The 20,160-nt window shown below is 53.4% G+C and overlaps 1 protein-coding gene across 3 annotated transcripts in view; it reads right to left on the bottom strand.

Annotated features, from left to right (window-relative positions):
* RTN4 (reticulon 4) overlaps nucleotides 1-8,445 on the bottom strand; it is a 124,349-nt gene extending 115,904 nt beyond the window's left edge. Inside the window, exon 1 of one of the 3 annotated variants that reach the window (XM_039531368.1) lies at nucleotides 7,871-8,445. In XM_039531368.1, the coding sequence (XP_039387302.1) occupies nucleotides 7,871-8,267 (397 nt within the window). In that variant the 5' untranslated portion in view covers nucleotides 8,268-8,445. The remainder of the gene's footprint in view (nucleotides 1-7,870) is intronic. The other 2 variants (XM_039531369.1, XM_039531370.1) reach the window with 2 other exon arrangements.
* Between the last annotated feature and the right edge of the window lie 11,715 nt (nucleotides 8,446-20,160).

Genomic DNA, 20,160 nt, shown 5'->3' with positions numbered 1-20,160 from the left:
TCCCGATGAGCTCTGAAGACAAAGAGAAAACAGCTTTCATTTGCCCTTTAGGATTCTACCAGTTTGAGAGGATGCCCCAAGGTATCTCGGGAGCTCCTGCTACATTCCAGCGTTTGATGGAAAAGACGGTGGGGGATATGAATTTGTTAGAAGTGCTGGTGTATCTGGATGACTTAATTGTTTTTGGGAAGACTCTGGAAGAGCATGAAGTTCGACTAATGAAAGTATTAGACCGCCTGGAAGCTAGTGGGTTGAAACTGTCACTTGATAAATGTCAATTTTGTCAGACCCGAGTAAAATATGTAGGCCATATTGTGTCGGCAGAAGGTGTGGCGACTGACTCAGAGAAAATTGAGGCACTAACCACCTGGCCTATACCCAAAGACCTGAAAGCTTTACAGTCTTTCCTAGGTTTCTGTGGATATTACCGCCAATTTGTAAAAAATTACTCCTCCATTGTGAGACCTCTCACCAATTTGACAAGGGGCTACCCCCCAACGTGGAAGAGATCACCCCAACATAAGCTTGCGAGTCCTCCTGAGAGGTATTTCAAGGTGAATGAGCCCTTTGGGGACCGTTGGACCGAGGAATGCAACCACGCTTTCCATACCCTTATTGAGAAACTCACTACTGCACCAGTATTAACCTTTGCAGATCCTACCAAGCCCTATGAACTTCACATAGATGCCAGTCTTGATGGATTAGGAGCAGTTCTCTATCAAAATTATGGGAATCAATGGAAACCCGTGGCCTTTGTCAGTCGAGGGCTGACTGCATCGGAAAGACACTATCCCGTGCACAAACTTGAGTTTTTAGCTCTCAAATGGGCTGTTGTGGACAAACTTCATGATTATTTGTATGGAGCGACCTTTGTAGTAAAAACCGATAATAACCCACTTACTTATGTGCAGACCACAGCTAAACTAGATGCTACTGGTCAGCGATGGATGGCTGCCTTAGCTGCTTATGACTTTAAGCTGCAGTACCGTTCGGGTCAAACCAATGCAGATGCAGATGCATTGTCCCGTTGCCCTCATAACTCACTTGAGAAAGAGTCTGAGTGGATGGAAATACCTTCTCCTGCTATTCGTGCCACCTGCAAGACCATAATAGGACAACTGCAGTCCCCTTATGTAAATGATGAAAGATATGCTGATACCCCCAGTGTATCTGACAAGGCTATACCTACACTTTATGCCAACCTCATTGGGCTAAAGACTTTTGAATTGCCCCAGTTAACTCCGACTGAATTGAGAAGAGCTCAGTGGAAAGATTCAGACATTAGGCCTGTGCTGGAAGCTGTGGAAAAGGGTGAGAAACCCATATCCAAGGCTAACTTTCCCCCCAGCACAATTCTTCTCTTAAAAGAGTGGGATCATTTAGTGGTCAACAAAGGCTTGTTATTCCGGACCATCCAGACTATAAGGGGCCATGTGCGAAAACAACTGGTCTTACCCAGAGAATACCAGGAGATGGTGTTGAAGTCTTTGCATGATGATCATGGTCACTTGGGGGTAGACAAGACTTTGGAATTGGTCAGAAACCGGTTTTATTGGCCCAAAATGATGGCATCTGTGGAAAACCACTGCAACCGATGCTCTCGGTGTGTTAAGCGGAAGACCCTGCCAAAAAGGGCAGCGTCTATGGTGAACATCACTACAGATGCACCCATGCAATTGGTGTGCATTGACTTTTTGTCATTGGAGCCTGATAGAAAAAACCACTCCAGTATACTGGTAATTACTGACCATTTTACAAGGTATTCCCAAGCATATCCCACAAAAGACCAAAAAGCTAGTACAGTGGCCAAATTTTTATGGGACAAATTCTTTGTACATTATGGTTTCCCTGCCCGAATCCATTCTGACCAGGGAAGAGATTTTGAAAGCAGACTAATTCATGAACTGACAAAAACCTTAGGAATAAGGAAGTCCAGAACCACTCCTTACCATCCTCAGGGAGATCCACAACCGGAGAGATTCAACCGGACTTTGCTACACATGTTGGGAACTCTGCATCCATCCCGAAAGACCAGATGGAGTGAGCATGTCAGTTACCTTGTGCATGCTTATAACTGCAGTAAAAATGAGTCCACTGGATTTTCTCCTTATTATTTAATGTTTGGTAGAGAAGCAAGGCTACCGATTGACTTATGTTTCGGGATATCCTCTGATGAAGCTAGCGAAACAACTTATCTCCAGTACATTCAAAATCTTAGACGTGACTTGCGGGAAGCTTACAAACTGGCCTCCCAAGCAGCCAGGAAAAGCAACCTTGCCAACAAGCAGAGATATGATAGTCGGGTCCGTGAACAGGATCTGCAGGTAGGAGACAGAGTCTTAATCCGAAATCTAGGTCTCACTGGAAAGCACAAATTAGCTGACCGGTGGAATGGAGACACCTACATAGTGGTTGATAAGCTACCAGACTTGCCTGTATACCGCCTTAGGATGGAAAATGGAAAAAATGTTTGTAAGACTATTCACCGAAACCACCTCTTGCCAGTGGGGCAGTTAATAGGTGAAGAGAACAATAGGGAATGTGGTCCCTCCCGGCGACCCATTACTCGCTCTAGACTAAGGAAGCAAATTTCTGCAGAAAGAAGCCTTCCTGCACAACTTGAATCTGCTGAGGAGGCAGACAGCGAGTCTTTAACCTCCCTTGGAGAAAATGATCCTCATTCACAAAGTAGCAGTGAGGAGGAATTCTTCCCCTATTATCCAACACCTTCTATGCTTCATGAGCTGTTACCTGAGGTAGAAACTATTAAAGAGGGAGAATCTGGGCCTCCTCTAGCTCAAATTCTTAACCCTGAAGCTGCACCATTTGTCCCCCATCAGTCAACAATACAGCATGATAACCCCTGCCTGCTGGCACCGCCTGAAGAGGCAAGTGGTTTACCAGCTAGTACGGTTCCCCCTCTAGAGGATGTGGGAGAAGCCATGCAACCGACAGAGAGGGAAATCATTGATTGTCCTGCAGCCATTACTGCTGAGAGCCCTGAGAATGAAGAAGCTCCTGTACTTCGACGTTCAGAACGAGAGCAAAAGCCTGTACAGAAACTCACTTATGACGTTCCAGGGACCTCCACCTCTGTCCCTTTGCACTTAGTAAACAGATGGGTGCGGGTGGCCTATTATTGTTTCTGTCTGATAGTTAACAATGGAGACTCCAAGGTTAAGTCATTTATGTCAATATAGTAAGAATGTTATTAATGTACATTGAATAACAATTTCATGTTATTTTAAATTAATATTGTATGTGGACACGGCAATACCTACTTATTGGTAAATTACATTTATTGTCCATTAAGCAATGTTTATTATTACCTGATGAAGAGGACCTTGCATGCTGTTTTGTGGTTAAATGACCCTTGCCGAGGACGGCAAGGACTTTCACCCAGGGAGAGTGTAACCCCCAAGGAGATTCCTGGAGCTCTGTCTGCTGGCAGCTCAGGGAGGAGGAGCCAAGGCAACCTCAGAGTCTGCCCAGCAACCAATAGGGAGTGGAGATGCCCCTCCCAGGGAGTTGAGGAGAGGGAGAAGCCATTTTGAGGGGAGGCTGGAGCCAGCCAGGGCAAAGGCCAAACAGGCTTTGAGGGGAGCTGGTGAGTCCCAGGCCTGCAAGCAGGGTTCCCCCTGAGAACTGGCCTCTAGGGACCTGATACCAGATTCCCCAGCTGGGTTTTCCTTCCTCACGGATGATTCCCAATTGTTATGTTTGCTGAGAAATTTCCCCAGCCAGGCTGGGTTCGCCTCCAGCTCCCCTGGTGAGACCAGTCCCCACATGGTCAGCGCTGTTAGTCCAGGGCTGATTCCTGCCTGAGGAGGATCCCTGCCAGTGGACAGCAGCCCCTGAAATCGTCCAGCGTCATCCTCAACCCTGAAGATCATTTGTGGAGTTCGTGAGTGCCTTGTCTTTAGTTAGTTAGTCAGGGAATTTGTTTTGGGAACCCTCTACTCCCTGAACTGTGTCCTCAAGCCAGGGAGTGAGGGTTTGAGGATTTTATAATTTACCGCTTATTACACCTGTGGAGGGATTCACCACCTCCTCCCACTTGTGGGTCTTTTGGGCTGTACTGAACCCAGTCAGCCGCACTGCTACACCTCTGCAGAGAATTGTATCGGTCATCAAGGGCCCCAGCAAAGTACGCGTACCAACAGGACACTAGTTTTGCATTTGTTACATCCAGACACGGGTATTTTAAGTGTGGGCACCGGTGACCCTAAAAATAGTGTTTCCCCTGTTATGTTGTATTGTTGCCTGTTTAATATAATTGTTGTGTTGAATATATTTTTATGTGTTGTGTTATTTCTTGGAAGTCTCCAACTATCTGGCAAATAAGTGGGGATTCCTCTGTAGTTAGAATTTTCCGCCCAAGCTGCCCTGGTGACTCTGCCAGGAAGGAACGAGGGGGGTGGAGGCACCGCCAACTAATTTCATAACCAAAAAAGATTCACCCTACTGAGTGGGTGGCGGGATCCAAAAGAACCCAGACCTGTCCATCAGAACCTGTAAGTAGATTGCCAGTAAAGGAGGTAATCAGGTGGAGAGGGGCGCTACATAGGTATTACTGCACTTTTGTATCTTTGCCTTGCTTATGTATTATTGCACATGGGTCATTATGAGTTACAGATAGCATGATTATGATTTCTTCACTTTTATTATTTAAAAAGAAGTCACTTCTTTGGCTATGATCTTTTCAAGTTTCAAACTAAGCATGACTGGTGCTAAAATACAATGGCAACAAGCACTATCATAAATTAGACAGAGCTATGCTGGTCAGTACTTGGGATTGGAGACTTTCGAAGAAAGACTCAGGCCTTGGCTACACTTGAGAGTTACGGCACTGGTGGCGGCTTTATAGCGCTGTAACTCACTCCCCATCCACACTGGCAAGACACATACAGCGATGTATCTCCATGGCTACAGTGCTGCTTGTACTCCACCTCGACGAGAGGAATAAAGAGTATAGCGCTGCTGCTGCAGCGCTGGGGTGCCAGTGTAAACAGGGAATAATCTTACTACGCTGTAACTGACCTCCGGAACCTTCCCATAATCCTTTTAAGTAAAGATTACTCTCTTTGTTTTGTTGTGATGCCTCTGTTTGTTTTGTTGTGAACTCTAGGCTCCGGGACCTGCTCATCAAAAAAACAAACACAGCTCCTGTTTGCTGTGAATGAGCAGAGGCAGGGATCTCCCTTTGGAACACCCACAGCTAGTGTTTGCTTGAAGAGACGGGGAAGGAAGGGGCTTGAGGAGAGAAGCAGCACAGCGGGTGGGTGGGGGGGGGGGTCCGTTTCGGAGCGGCTGCTTATCTGGTCTGTGAGGAAAAAAACAAACAATTGGTGTTTGCTTTCAGTGAGTGAGAGAAAGAGGGGTGCGGGAGGGGGTCAGAACTTGTAAGGCAGAGTGCTGACACAGTGTCGGATCCAAAAATCCACTCTCTCTCTCCCCCACGCTCCCTGTCACACTCCACCCCACCCCACCCTTTTGAAAAGCATGTTGCAGCCACTTGAATGCTGGGATAGCTGCCCATAATGCACCGCTCCCAATGCCGCTGCAGATCCTGCAAATGTGGCCACGACAGTGCGCTAGTAGCTGTCAGTGTGGCCAGACTGCAGCGCTTTCCCTACTCAGCTGTACAAAGACAGGTTTAACTCCCAGCGCTGTACAGCTGCAAGTGTAGCCATACCCTCAGTACTACAGGAGTGCAGGTGGTTGCTCAACAAGTGGTACACTCTTTTAGTCTGTGTCAGCACTGAACCAGTACTCTCCATAATGTAAGAAGCACTCTACTGTTGAAGATGCTGTCTCTACACTGAAACAAAACCAAGACCAAGACCATTTGGGTCTCTAAAGGTCCCATGTTGGAAGTGAGGGATGGGAGGTTGTGATCTATTTCCATACCTATTTATGTCTTTAGTACTCAGTATATGCTTTTGTATTACATTAGTTTTCTTGCAGGGGGGGGGGGGAGAGAAGATTTCATTTTCATGTTAATAGTTTTTAGCAAAAAACAAAACAAAATTTACAATAAATAAGCTATTTACAAACAAAATGTTATTGCATTCTTTGCAAGAGTATTTTGCCTGACTACATCCCAGTGAGATTGACTTAAGGCAGGAAGAAAGTTGTTTCACTTCCCCTCTCTTTCTTCCCCACCCAGTACCAAATAGTACTTTAAAAAATGTTATATATATACACATATTCCAGGGCAGGGTACAAATAGTACTTTTAAAAACACACACACACACTCTCTCTCTCTGGGGCAGGATACAGAGTGATCCTAACACTGCAGTATGTTCACCTTACTGGTCACTGAGAATACTAATGATATAGGACAGGGATCCTCAACACGGTGCCCGCGGGGGCATCTTAATGTACCCGCGTCCTGGCACCTGGGAGAGCACCCGCCGAAATGCAGCCGAATTTCAGCGGCATTTTGGCGGGGGCGCCTCTCGATGATGACCTTGTTGACATCACTTGTTGGCATCGAGAGGCGTTGCCCCCGAATTTTGGCAGGGATGCCTCTCGATGACGCCGCTTGCCATTGACAAGCGGCGTCATCGAGAGGCATCGCCACCGAAATGCCACCAAAATTCAGCAGCATTTCGGCGGGTGCTCCACCGCCGCAGTGGTCCTTCCTCTGGCGCCCGCTGATATAGGACTATCAATGTGCTACCGAAAACTCCACAAATTAGTTTTACAGCAATAGATTATAATTTAGTTATTAAACTCAAAACAAAAAATATCCCAGAGGAGGAATAAATGATGCAGACAGGGAAAAAGCAGGGAAACAATTATTAGGTCTCAGATAGCTTTAATTTAATACTTAAAGAATCCACCAGCTCCATGCTTTTCAGTTGTGTCGCCCATTTTAACAGCACCATTCCTCCTTTAATATCTAACGCGCTCGAATTAGCTCTTAGCTTTAGTCATTCTTTTCAAATGAATTCCCCGCTGTCCCTCCCTGGCTTGGAATACGGCGGAGGACTTCCACTGCCGACAATACCCAGCAACAGCACAAGGTCTGCCTGGGTTCTCCACAGCTGCTATTACAGCAATACGCGGGCAGCAATACGCGGCAGGCAGCTGCCCCTCTCTTTTTTTCCTAGGCGTGGCACCAGGGGAGGGAGGCGCTCCACTCAGCCAGTCTCCGCCCAGCATGAGCGACGGGGTCGAGGAGGCGGGGCGCTGGGGGCAATGGACTGGTGGAACGAGCAGCTTCGCCACCACCCATGTCTCCAGACAGCGACAAGACACTTGCAGACAAAAAAAAGAGCACCACTGCACCACACAGTGCCCAGTGGGAAGCAGCAGTCAGCGCAAGGCAGCATTTTCCACGTCCCCCGTTTAATTTTTTTTTTAAAAGACAAAGACGAGAATCTGTCCTGAATCAGCAGCTCTACGTCCCCGGGCGCAGACGGACAGGCGCGGAGAAGGAGGGAACAGCCAATAAGGGAGCTGGGGAGCAGAGAAGGCGGGGGGGGGGGGGGGAGGCAGCGAACAGAAAAGGGAGATGAACTAGAGGAGGACGTGGAGAGACGCACATGGCTCTTGTTCCCAGCTGCTGCTGGCAGCATCCCCCTCGCACGCACACCGAGCCCGGGCACATCCCAGCCCAGAAGAAGGGACCCGAAACGCCTCGGGAGGCCAGCAGAGTCTGCGGCCAAAAGGGAAAGTCCCTGCTCCGTACGGCTGCGGCAGACGGGACGCCGGTGTTGCCGCAGAAGAAAAATGTGGGGGCCGAGGTGCTCCTTCCTCCCCAGTTCAACCCCGCCACAAAGCCAGCCACGCCCCCTAGCCCGGCTGCTCCCCCCCAAGCAGGAACCGGGCCGCAGCGTGGGATGCGGGGAACGGCACTTACCAGCACAGCCGGAGGACGATCCCCTTCTCTTGGGAGCGGCGGCGGGGTGTGCCGGCAAGGGGCTGCTGGCAGGGGGCTCCGGTTTGGGAGGCAGGGGGGCGGGGGACTCGGGCTCCTGAGAGCGGGGCGGGCTGGAGGAGGAGGAGGACACGGCGGGGGGCCTCCTGTCCGGTCGCGGCTGCTCCGAGCCCCCGAGGTCCAGCAGCGGGGCGGGGGCCGCGGCCATGGCCGGCAGCTTCCTCTCCATCACCTCCAGCTGCTCGTCGAAGTCGTCGTCGTCGTCCTCCACTTCCTCCTCCTCCTCCGGGTCCTGCACGAACTGGTACTGGAAGCGGGGCTGCTGCGGCTGGGCTGGGCCGGAGGAGGAGACCAGGGGGGACTGGTCCTGCTCGTCCATAGTGCTGGGGCCGCAGGAACAATGAGTGAGGGGGCTCTTCTCCGCCGGCTCCTCGGGCTGCGCAGCTGCCACGGCGCCGAGCCTCCACGCCCTGTTGAGTCAGACTGGGGAGGGGAGGCAGAGCTGACTCCCCCCGCCCGAGAGTAGAGAGGGATAGCCCGGCTAGCCAATGGGAGGGGGAGAGGAAGCAGGGACACACGCGGGGAACCAATGAGAGAGGCTGCTGCTGTTGTCTCCTCCACCTTATGAATATTCATCAGGATGGATGCTGGCGGCTGAACAGGGATAGAAAAGTCGGATGAAGTTCGGTGCAGAGAATGTGGGTGGGGCGAGCCCTGAAGGGTGGAGAGCCTGTATTGGTGAGGGGGGAAGGGAGACCCAGTGAAGGGGCAGGGGGCTGCGTGTGTTTCTGAGGGGAGCAGTGTATGGTGGGGGGATGGGCAGGGGACTGTGTACGTCTGAAGATTGCTTTCTTACTGTAAAGGAACAGGGGGTTCTATAACTGAGGGGGGCAGGGGAGAATGGGAGCTCTTTGTGTCTGAGGGGGAGAGGATGGTCTGTATGGCTGCAGAGGGTGGGGGCGCTCTGTGAATGGGGCGGTGAGGGGTGGGGTTCTTTGTGTGGTTACAGTGGGGAGGGCAGGCTATATAGCGGAGATAAAAGGAGTGGAGAAGGATGGGTCCATTTCAGGGTCAGCAGTAGCTCCTAATCTGCGCTTCAGACAACAGTCTGCTGCGTGCCAGACATTTTGTGGCACAAAACTTTTTCTGCGAGGGGCGGAGGCACAAGGAGAGGCTAGAAGAATCCTCTGTGTCAGACTCAGACAGGCTACTGCGGTGTCTTGCTGCTGTAGATGAAGTAATGAGGGAATCACATCTCTCTCTGCACAGTGACTATATACAGTAGCTCTCCAACCTGCATTGTTTTATAAATGGTGAGATGAGTCAGCCCCATGAGTGACACAGCTAAAAACTTAAACTCTGAAAGGGAATTTTGCATAATGCCAGGCTAATTTCTTCATTATTTTTTTTGGGGAGGGCTCAGTTTAATGATTCAACAATTTCTAACGGGGCCTGGCCAACATTAAATAAAAGGAGGGGGAATCCTTTTATTAATTTAGGACTTGATTCTGTGACATTGAGCACCTATTGCAAAATGCACCCTCAACTTCCCTTGTCTTCAAGATGAAGTGAGAGTGCTCAGTACATCTTAGCTAGAGATCATCAACTTGCTGGATCAATCCTTTGGTGAACAGGAAGAACAGTCATTTTAGTCAGTCATACTTCTCAGAATCATAAAATAGGAAATCAACATTAAAGAATATCTATGGGATACCATATCTACATTTTAAGACTTTTTATATAAAATGTTATGTTTATATAGTACTTACCCACAAGCATCTCGCAAGACTCTATGCAGACACCATCACTGAAATACAGCCATTGCTGGAATGGAAGATGGTGACCAGTCAGCATGCCACTCAATAGCAGAATTGGTGACTTCTGTTTTTCAGTTATTATTCAAAAGACCCATATGCAATAAGTTTCATGGTACTGTCTTGCCTTTCATAAGTAAAGCATCCCAAATTGCTTTTTAAAGCATTGATGAGTACTATTATCGCACTGACTGTAGCCTCCTCTAGACATGGAAGTTGTACTGGTTTAATTTAAATTGTTTTTTAAACCGATTCCTAATCAATTTAAATTAAACTGAAATAAGACTGGTTTAAACAAAAATAAGTGTGTCTATAGAACCCTTAGCACCAGTTTAACTAAATCAACACAGTCACCACAGCTAGGACAAGTGAGCACAGTCTCACATTTCATTGCCTCTCTAATGGCATAATCCTCTACTCTTCCAAACTGCATACCTCTGGATCATGGACACACACATTCTTTGATTTCATATATATAGGGTTTAGAGGTCAATTTATGGAGACATTCCAAGTGAGATGCAAACTGCAAATTCACCCAGATGTGACAGTTACAGAAAAAGGAAGGGTGCAAATGGGAAATTCTCTCTCTCTCTATTTAAGTGTAAAATAAAAAACACCAAATACCCTTTCTAACTTCAGGGCCCAATTCTACCACATTTACTTAGATTGCATTCTACTTACTCAAATGAGCAGTCCTATTAAGTTCAATGGATATATTTACATGAGCTATGGGACTACTTGCATTAGTGAATACTACTCAACATAAGTAAGGGTTGCAGAATTGTATCTTCATGGTGAAGTTTACCCCTTTGCAAAGAGCCAGCACAAGACCTAGATAAAAGTTCATCTGTTGTGAACTGCCTAGGTCCCTGCACTTGGGTTCTGTCTGCTGCCTAGCAAGCAAATAGCTCTACTTCTAAAACAGTTGACTCAGAAGGGATTGATGGGGTTGTAGATCTATAGTTCACAATTGTCAGCTTATTACTAACTGAAAAATACATATGTGAAAATTCTCAGTTTCCTTTGTTGTTCAAAATAGTATTTGATATAAATGACTCTGACACTCTGGACCTCAGGGGAACACCCAGCACCCCCATGTTCATCCTTGTAAAATGATTGTTTGCTATCCAATGCAAAGTTTGTCATGTTGGGTTTTTTTGGAAGGCTCATGATGCAATGAGCATTGTTGTTATAGTGATGTTATAGTAACTGTTACAGTAATGTTATAGGTTATATAACTATGTGTATAGTTACGAGGCTGAAAATGTATCCTCATGGCTTAAAATAAGCCCAGGCAAAAACTCTCCAAGAGCAGAGAGGCATTTCACACCTAATCAGGGCAGGTATGAGACAAACCCTCACAGGAACAAAGGACGCTGGCCTAGGCAGCAACAAAAGAATCTGTTCAAGTGAGTTACTTTGGTCAGTATGGGACTGTGATGAGGTAATGCTCACCTGACTCTGAAGGGGGGAGGCAAAGCCAAGAGGACATGATAAAAGGGAGAGATGTTTGCCATGCTCTCTCTCTCTCACCTACAACTACAGACACCACACCAAGCGACTGAAGTGCTGATCAAAGGGGAGAGCCTGGCTGAAGAGCAACCAGCCAGCTTCTGGTGAGAAGCCTCTAACTTTGTAAGGACATTGAAAATGTTAAGATCAGCTTAGAATGCATTTTTCTTTCATTACATTTGACCAAATCTGACTTGTTATGCTTTGACTTATAATCACTTAAAATTTATCTTTGCAGTTAATAAATCTTTATGTTTATTCTACTTGAAGCAGTGTGTTTGGTTTGAAGTGTGTCAGAGACTCCCCTGGGGATAACAAGCCTGGTACATATCAATTTCTTTGTTAAATTGATGAACTCAGATAAACTTGCAGCATCCAGTGGGCATAGCTGGACACTGCAAGAAAAGGTTCCTAGGGTTGTGTCTGGGACCGGAGATACTGACTAGTGTCATTTGGTTGCACAATCCAAGAAGCAGCTCAATCAAGGATTGTAGTGACCTAGCAGATCACCGGACCAGATAACACCAGAGGGGAATGTCACAATGACATATTTAATTTATTCTATGTGATAGACCCAGGCCAGTTGGATACAACAAAGTAGTCCTGTTGGTAGCCAGGGAGTGGGCCACAACAAAGCAGTAACAGATTAACAAATTTGCCGCCCCTGGGCCCACAAAAAATTACCACCCCCCCGTGCCAGCTCACCTACGCTCCCTCGTGGCAAGCCTGGAAGGGAGGGGGGAGAAGGAGAATTGTGGCACGCTCAGGAGATGGCAGTGGTGGAGCGGAGGTGAGCTGGGGCGGGGAGCAGTTCCCAGCTCCCCACGAAAAGTTACTCCCCGTGCCCGCCAGCCTCAGGTCACCTCCGCTATCCCCTGAGCGCGCCGATACTCGCTTCTCCCTCCCTCCCAGCGCTTTCGCAAGGCAAGCCTGGGAGGGAGGGGGGAGAAGGGGAGTTCCTCCGTCCTGAAAATCCTTGAACGGATGGAGGAACGGAAATAGGCCCCACAGTCGCAGGAAATCCCATCCGGCAACCTCCTCTCCCTGATTTTGTTGATGGCTAGTTTGGCCAGGGCTAAGAGGAGGTTGATAAGGAGATCCTGCGACTTTGTGGGGCCACGGATGGGGAGTGCATAGATGAACAGGTGAGGGAAAAAGTGCAACCAAAAACGTAAGAAGAGATTTAAGAGGAGCCGGAAAAGGGGCTGCAACCTGGCACACTCTAGATAAATGTGCGCCAGGGTTTCCTTCATGCTGCAAAAGGGGCAGGTGTTTGGGAGAGGGGTAAACTGTGCCAAGTACACGCCCGTGCTCACGGCCCCGTGAAGGAGCCGCCAACTGATATCCCCAGCGGGCTTTGGAATCAGGGTGAAGTACAAGCTAGCCCATCAGGGCATCTCACCCTCGAGAGGTGGCAGAAGGTCCCACCACTTTGTGTCGGGGCGGGACGCGAGGGTGAGGAAATGAAGAGTGTGGAGCACAAGCGTGTACAGATGTTTCCTTGGCGCGGTTTGGAACAGAACCAGCTGCAGGTCGTGCAGCTGGCTTGCAGTGAAAGGGTGGGGGGGTCAATTGGGTCCACGGGGCAGGGGCCCGATGAAAAGGTCCACAGGGCCTGGGGTGGAGCGTGGGCGGGGTGTGCCCTCTCGCAGGACCCGGTCAAGGTAGGCCCGAGCAGCGGGCGGTAAAGCGGCTTTCAACCTCCTGAAGTACATGCTGAAGAGAGAGAGGTCTGGAGAGCCGCATGCGCCGAGTGAGCATCAGGGGATCCAGCCAGCCTCCCTGGTCGTAGTCCAGGAGGTCTCCAACCCTGGTGACTTCTGCCAAGACAAGCCTCTGGCGCACCCCGGGGGACTCCGCCACCTGCACACGAAGCTGGGTGTTGTATAGCAGGGGCTCCACGACGAGATCAGCCCCCATGGTGGCCGCCACGGACCTGGTCATTGAAAACAGCTTCCAGGTCCGGAGGAGGTCTTGGGAGGTCTTTGTCTGCAACAAAGTAGTCCTTTTGAGTACCGGGACTGCTGAAAGCCCCCCTGCCAGCCTAGGGAGGTGCCACGAAACCCGGAACCCAACTGAGTTCGGAGGACAACAAAGGCGACAACAGGAACAGGTGTGGGGGTCAAAGGGCCAAAACTAAGGAACCGGAAGGGGACACCGAACAGAGAACCCCGGACAGCGCCCACTGCTCCTCGAAGACATCGAGAGAGCCGGCGGACGCTGCCGAGAGGAACTCTGCCTGGATATGTGAATGGATGAAAGAACGAAAAATGGCCCCAGAGTCGCAGGCCCCCCTCTCTGCCAACCTCCCCTCCCTGGTGTTACAAATGGCCACCTCGGCCATAGCTAGGAGGAGGTTGACGAGGTGGTCCCGCAACTTTGTGGGGCCTCGGATTGGGTGTGCATAGAGAAATAAATCTGGGGAGAAGTGCAGCCAGAACCTCAATAAGAGGTTCTGGAGGAGCTGGAAAAGGAGCTGCAGACTGGCGCACTGAAGGTACGCATGCGCCAGGGTCTCCCTCATGCCGCAGAAGGGACAGGCGTCAGGGACAGTGGTAAACCGCGCCAAGTACACGCCCGTGCTCACAGCTCCATGCAGGAGACATCAGCTGATATCCCCGGCGCGGTCCACGGGGCCCGGGGTGGAAGGTGGGCGGGGCGTGCCCTCCTCGAGAGGTGGCAGGAGGTCCCGCCATTTCGTATCGAGGCGGGACGCGAGGGTGAGGTAGTGAAGCGTGTGGAGCACGAGCGTGTACAGATGTTTTCTTGGCGCGGTCTGGAACAGAACCGGCTGCAGAGTAGGCAGCCGGCTCGCCGTGAAAGGGCAAGGGGGTCGATTGGGTCCACGGGGTAGGGGCCTGATAAAAAGGTCCACGGGGCCCGGGGTGGAAGGTGGGCGGTGTGTGCCTTCTCGCAGGACCCGGTCGAGGTAGGCCTGAGCTGCGCGCAGTAAAGCGGCCTTCACCTCCTGAAGTACGCGCCGGGGGGTACGAGGGCTGGAGAGCCCCATGCGCTGAGCGAGCGTCAGGGGATCCAGCCAGTCTCCCCGGTCGTAGTCCAGGAGGTCTCCGACCCTGGTGACTCCTGCCAAGACCAGACTCTGGCACACTGCGGGGGACTCTGCCACTTGCACAGGGAGCTGGGGGTTGTGTAGCAGGGGCTCCGCGAGGAGATCAACCCCCACGGTTGCCGCCATGGACCTGGTTGTCGAAAAGAGCTTCCAGGTCTGGAGGAGGTCTTTGTCTGCAACGAAGTAGTCCTATTTGGTATCCAGGAAGTGGGCGGGTAAAGCCCGCCCACTGCTAAAAGACCTCCCCCCAGCCTAAGGGGGGGATCCACAGGTCTGTGATACCAATTAATTACGGGGGACAACAAATGAAAAAAACAGGATCGGGAGTGAGGTCAGAGGGCTAAACGAAGGGAACCTGATGGGGACACCGAGCAGAGAACCCCGGACAACGCCCACTGCTCCTCGAAGGCGTCAAGGGAGCCAGTGGACGCCGCCCAGAGGAACTCCGCCCGGATGCGTGAACGGACGGAGGAGCGGAAATAGGCCCCACAGTCGCAGGAAATCCCGTCGGCCAACCGCCTCTCCCTGGTTTTATAGATGGCCAGTTTGGCCAGGGCCAAGAGGAGGTTGATAAGGAGATCCCGCGACTTCGTGGGGCCACGGATGGGGAGTGCATAGACAAACAGGTGAGGGGAAAAGTGCAACCAAAAACGCAATAGGAGATCCAAGAGGAGCCGGAACAGGGGCTGCAACCTGGCACACTCTAAATAAACATGTGCCAGGGTCTCCTTCACGCCGCAAAAGGGGCAGGTGTTGGGGACAGGGGTAAACCGCGCCAAGTACACGCCCGTGCTCACGGCCCCGTGAAGGAGCCGCCAACTGACATCCCCGGCGGGCCTCGGGACCAGGGCAGAATACAGGCTGGCCCACCGGGGCTCCTCACCCTCGAGAGGTGGCAGGAGGTCCCGCCATTTCGTATCGGGGCGGGATGCGAGGGTGAGGTAGTGAAGCGTGTGGAGCACGAGCGTGTACAGATGTTTTCGTGGCGCGGTCTGGAACAGAACCGGCTGCAGATCGGGCAGCCGGCTTGCAGTGAAAGGGCGAGGGGGGTGATTGGGTCCATGGGGCAGGGGCCCGATAAAAAGATCCACAGGGCCCGGGTGGAAGGTGGGCGGGCGTGCCTCTCGCAGGACCCGGTCGAGGTAAACCCGAGCAGCGGGCAGTAAAGCGGCCTTCACCTCCTGAAGTACGCGCCGGGGGGTACGAAGGCTGGAGAGCCCCATGCGCTGAGCGAGCGTCAGGGTCCCTCCGGTCGTAGTCCAGGAGGTCTCCGACCCTGGTGACTCCTGCCAAGACCAGCCTCTGGCGCACCGCGGGGGACTCCGCCACCTGCACATGGAGCTGGGGGTTGTGTAGCAGGGGCTCCGCGAGGAGATCGACCCCCACGGTGGCCACCACGGACCTGGTTGTTGAAAAGAGCTTCCAGGTCCGGAGGAGGTCTTTGTCTGCAACCAAGTAGTCCTATTAGTATCCAGGAAGTGGGCGGGCGAAGCCCGCCCACTACTAAAGGACCTCCCCCCAGCCTAAGGAGAGGATCCACAGGTCCGGGACACCAACTAAGTACGTAGGACAACTAATGAAAAAAAAACAGGAGCGGGAGTGAGGTCACAGGGCTAAACGAAGGGAACCAGATGGGGACACCGAGCAGAGAACCCCGGACAACGCCCACTGCTCCTCGAAGGCGTCAATGGAGCCAGTGGACGCCGCCCAGAGGAACTCCGCCCGGATGCGTGAACGGACGGAGGAGCGGAAAGAGGCCCCACAGTCGCAGGAAATCCCATCGGCCAACCTCCTCTCCCTGGTTTTATAGATGGCCAGTTTGGCCAGGACCAAGAGGAGGTTGACAAGGAGATCCCGCGACTTCGTGGGGCCACGGATAGGGAGTGCATAGACAAACAGGTGAGGGGAAAAGTGCAACCAAAAACGCAATAGGAGATCCAAGAGGAGCCGGAACAGGGGCTGCAACCTGGCGCACTCTAAATAAACATGCGCCAGGGTCTCCTTCATGCCGCAAAAGGGGCAGGTGTTGGGGACAGGGGTAAACCGCGCCAAGTACACGCCCGTGCTCACGGCCCCGTGAAGGAGCCGCCAACTGACATCCCCGGCGGGCCTCGGGACTAGGGCAGAACAGGCTGGCCCACCGGGGCTCCTCACCCTCGAGAGGTGGCAGGAGGTCCCGCCATTTCGTATCGGGGCGGGATGCGAGGGTGAGGTAGTGAAGCGTGTGGAGCACGAGCGTGTACAGATGTTTTCGTGGCGCGGTCTGGAACAGAACCGGCTGCAGATCGGGCAGCCGGCTTGCAGTGAAAGGGCGAGGGGGGTGATTGGGTCCATGGGGCAGGGGCCCGATAAAAAGATCCACAGGGCCCGGGGTGGAAGGTGGGCGGGGCGTGCCCTCTCGCAGGACCCGGTCGAGGTAAACCCGAGCAGCGGGCAGTAAAGCGGCCTTCACCTCCTGAAGTACGCGCCGGGGGGTACGAAGGCTGGAGAGCCCCATGCGCTGAGCGAGCGTCAGGGTCCCTCCGGTCGTAGTCCAGGAGGTCTCCGACCCTGGTGACTCCTGCCAAGACCAGCCTCTGGCGCACCGCGGGGGACTCCGCCACCTGCACATGGAGCTGGGGGTTGTGTAGCAGGGGCTCCGCGAGGAGATCGACCCCCACGGTGGCCACCACGGACCTGGTTGTTGAAAAGAGCTTCCAGGTCCGGAGGAGGTCTTTGTCTGCAACCAAGTAGTCCTATTAGTATCCAGGAAGTGGGCGGGCGAAGCCCGCCCACTACTAAAGGACCTCCCCCCAGCCTAAGGAGAGGATCCACAGGTCCGGGACACTAAGTACGTGGGACAACTAATGAAAAAAACAGGAGCGGGAGTGAGGTCACAGGGCTAAACGAAGGGAACCAGATGGGGACACCGAGCAGAGAACCCCGGACAACGCCCACTGCTCCTCGAAGGCGTCAAGGGAGCCAGTGGACGCCGCCCAGAGGAACTCCGCCCGGATGCGTGAACGGACGGAGGAGCGGAAATAGGCCCCACAGTCGCAGGAAATCCCATCGGCCAACCTCCTCTCCTGGTTTTATAGATGGCCAGTTTGGCCAGGACTAAGAGGAGGTTGACAAGGAGATCCCGCGACTTCGTGGGGCCACGGATAGGGAGTGCATAGACAAACAGGTGAGGGGAAAAGTGCAACCAAAAACGCAATAGGAGATCCAAGAGGAGCCGGAACAGGGGCTGCAACCTGGCGCACTCTAAATAAACATGTGCCAGGGTCTCCTTCACGCCGCAAAAGGGGCAGGTGTTGGGGACAGGGGTAAACCGCGCCAAGTACACGCCCGTGCTCACGGCCCCGTGAAGGAGCCGCCAACTGACATCCCCGGCGGGCCTCGGGACTAGGGCAGAATACAGGCTGGCCCACCGGGGCTCCTCACCCTCGAGAGGTGGCAGGAGGTCCCGCCAGTTCGTGTCGGGCGGACGCGAGGGTGAGGTAGTGAAGCGTGTGGAGCACGAGCGTGTACAGATGTTTCCTTGGCGCGGTCTGGAACAAAACCGGCTGCAGATCGGGCAGCCGGCTGGCAGTGAAAGGGCGAGGGGGGTGAGTGGGGCCACGGGGCAGGGGCCCGATAAAAAGATCCACAGGGCCCGGGGTGGAAGGTGGGCGGGGCGTGCCCTCCCGCAGGACCCGGTCGAGGTAAACCCGAGCAGCGGGCAGTAAAGCGGCCTTCACCTCCTGAAGTACGCGCCGGGGTGTACGAAGGCTGGAGAGCCCCATGCGCTGAGCGAGCGTCAGGGGATCCAGCCAGTCTCCCCGGTCGTAGTCCAGGAGGTCTCCGACCCTGGTGACTCCTGCCAACACCAGCCTCTGGCGCACCGCGGGGGACTCCGCCACCTGCACACAGAGCTGGGGGTTGTGTAGCAGGGGCTCCGCGAGGAGATCGACCCCCACGGTGGCCGCCACGGACCTGGTTGTTGAAAAGAGCTTCCAGGTCCGGAGGAGGTCTTTGTCTGCAACCAAGTAGTCCTATTAGTATCCAGGAAGTGGGCGGGCGAAGCCCGCCCACTACTAAAGGACCTCCCCCCAGCCTAAGGAGAGGATCCACAGGTCCGGGACACTAAGTAAGTACATGGGACAACTAATGAAAAAAACCAGGAGCGGGAGTGAGGTCACAGGGCTAAACGAAGGGAACCAGATGGGGACACCGAGCAGAGAACCCCGGACAACGCCCACTGCTCCTCGAAGGCGTCAAGGGAGCCAGTGGACGCCGCCCAGAGGAACTCCGCCCGGATGCGTGAACGGACGGAGGAGCGGAAATAGGCCCCACAGTCGCAGGAAATCCCATCGGCCAACCTCCTCTCCCTGGTTTTATAGATGGCCAGTTTGGCCAGGACTAAGAGGAGGTTGACAAGGAGATCCCGGGACTTCGTGGGGCCACGGATAGGGAGTGCATAGACAAACAGGTGAGGGGAAAAGTGCAACCAAAAACGCAATAGGAGATCCAAGAGGAGCCGGAACAGGGGCTGCAACCTGGCGCACTCTAAATAAACATGTGCCAGGGTCTCCTTCACGCCGCAAAAGGGGCAGGTGTTGGGGACAGGGGTAAACCGCGCCAAGTACACGCCCGTGCTCACGGCCCCGTGAAGGAGCCGCCAACTGACATCCCCGGCGGGCCTCGGGACTAGGGCAGAATACAGGCTGGCCCACCGGGGCTCCTCACCCTCGAGAGGTGGCAGGAGGTCCCGCCATTTCGTATCGGGGCGGGATGCGAGGGTGAGGTAGTGAAGCGTGTGGAGCACGAGCGTGTACAGATGTTTTCGTGGCGCGGTCTGGAACAGAACCGGCTGCAGATCGGGCAGCCGGCTTGCAGTGAAAGGGCGAGGGGGGTGATTGGGTCCATGGGGCAGGGGCCCGATAAAAAGATCCACAGGGCCCGGGGTGGAAGGTGGGCGGGGCGTGCCCTCTCGCAGGACCCGGTCGAGGTAAACCCGAGCAGCGGGCAGTAAAGCGGCCTTCACCTCCTGAAGTACGCGCCGGGGGGTACGAAGGCTGGAGAGCCCCATGCGCTGAGCGAGCGTCAGGGTCCCTCCGGTCGTAGTCCAGGAGGTCTCCGACCCTGGTGACTCCTGCCAAGACCAGCCTCTGGCGCACCGCGGGGGACTCCGCCACCTGCACATGGAGCTGGGGGTTGTGTAGCAGGGGCTCCGCGAGGAGATCGACCCCCACGGTGGCCACCACGGACCTGGTTGTTGAAAAGAGCTTCCAGGTCCGGAGGAGGTCTTTGTCTGCAACCAAGTAGTCCTATTAGTATCCAGGAAGTGGGCGGGCGAAGCCCGCCCACTACTAAAGGACCTCCCCCCAGCCTAAGGAGAGGATCCACAGGTCTGGGACACTAAGTAAGTACGTGGGACAACTAATGAAAAAAAACAGGAGCGGGAGTGAGGTCACAGGGCTAAACGAAGGGAACCAGATGGGGACACCGAGCAGAGAACCCCGGACAACGCCCACTGCTCCTCGAAGGCGTCAAGGGAGCCAGTGGACGCCGCCCAGAGGAACTCCGCCCGGATGCGTGAACGGACGGAGGAGCGGAAATAGGCCCCACAGTCGCAGGAAATCCCATCGGCCAACCTCCTCTCCCTGGTTTTATAGATGGCCAGTTTGGCCAGGACTAAGAGGAGGTTGACAAGGAGATCCCGCGACTTCGTGGGGCCACGGATAGGGAGTGCATAGACAAACAGGTGAGGGGAAAAGTGCAACCAAAAACGCAATAGGAGATCCAAGAGGAGCCGGAACAGGGGCTGCAACCTGGCGCACTCTAAATAAACATGTGCCAGGGTCTCCTTCACGCCGCAAAAGGGGCAGGTGTTGGGGACAGGGGTAAACCGCGCC

The sequence above is a fragment of the Mauremys reevesii genome, linkage group 3 (assembly GCF_016161935.1).
Source record: "Mauremys reevesii isolate NIE-2019 linkage group 3, ASM1616193v1, whole genome shotgun sequence".
NCBI classification, from domain to species: domain Eukaryota; kingdom Metazoa; phylum Chordata; order Testudines; family Geoemydidae; genus Mauremys; species Mauremys reevesii.
The sequence above is the reverse complement of the archived record's forward strand: the minus strand, read 5'-3'. Positions and strand labels throughout refer to the sequence as shown.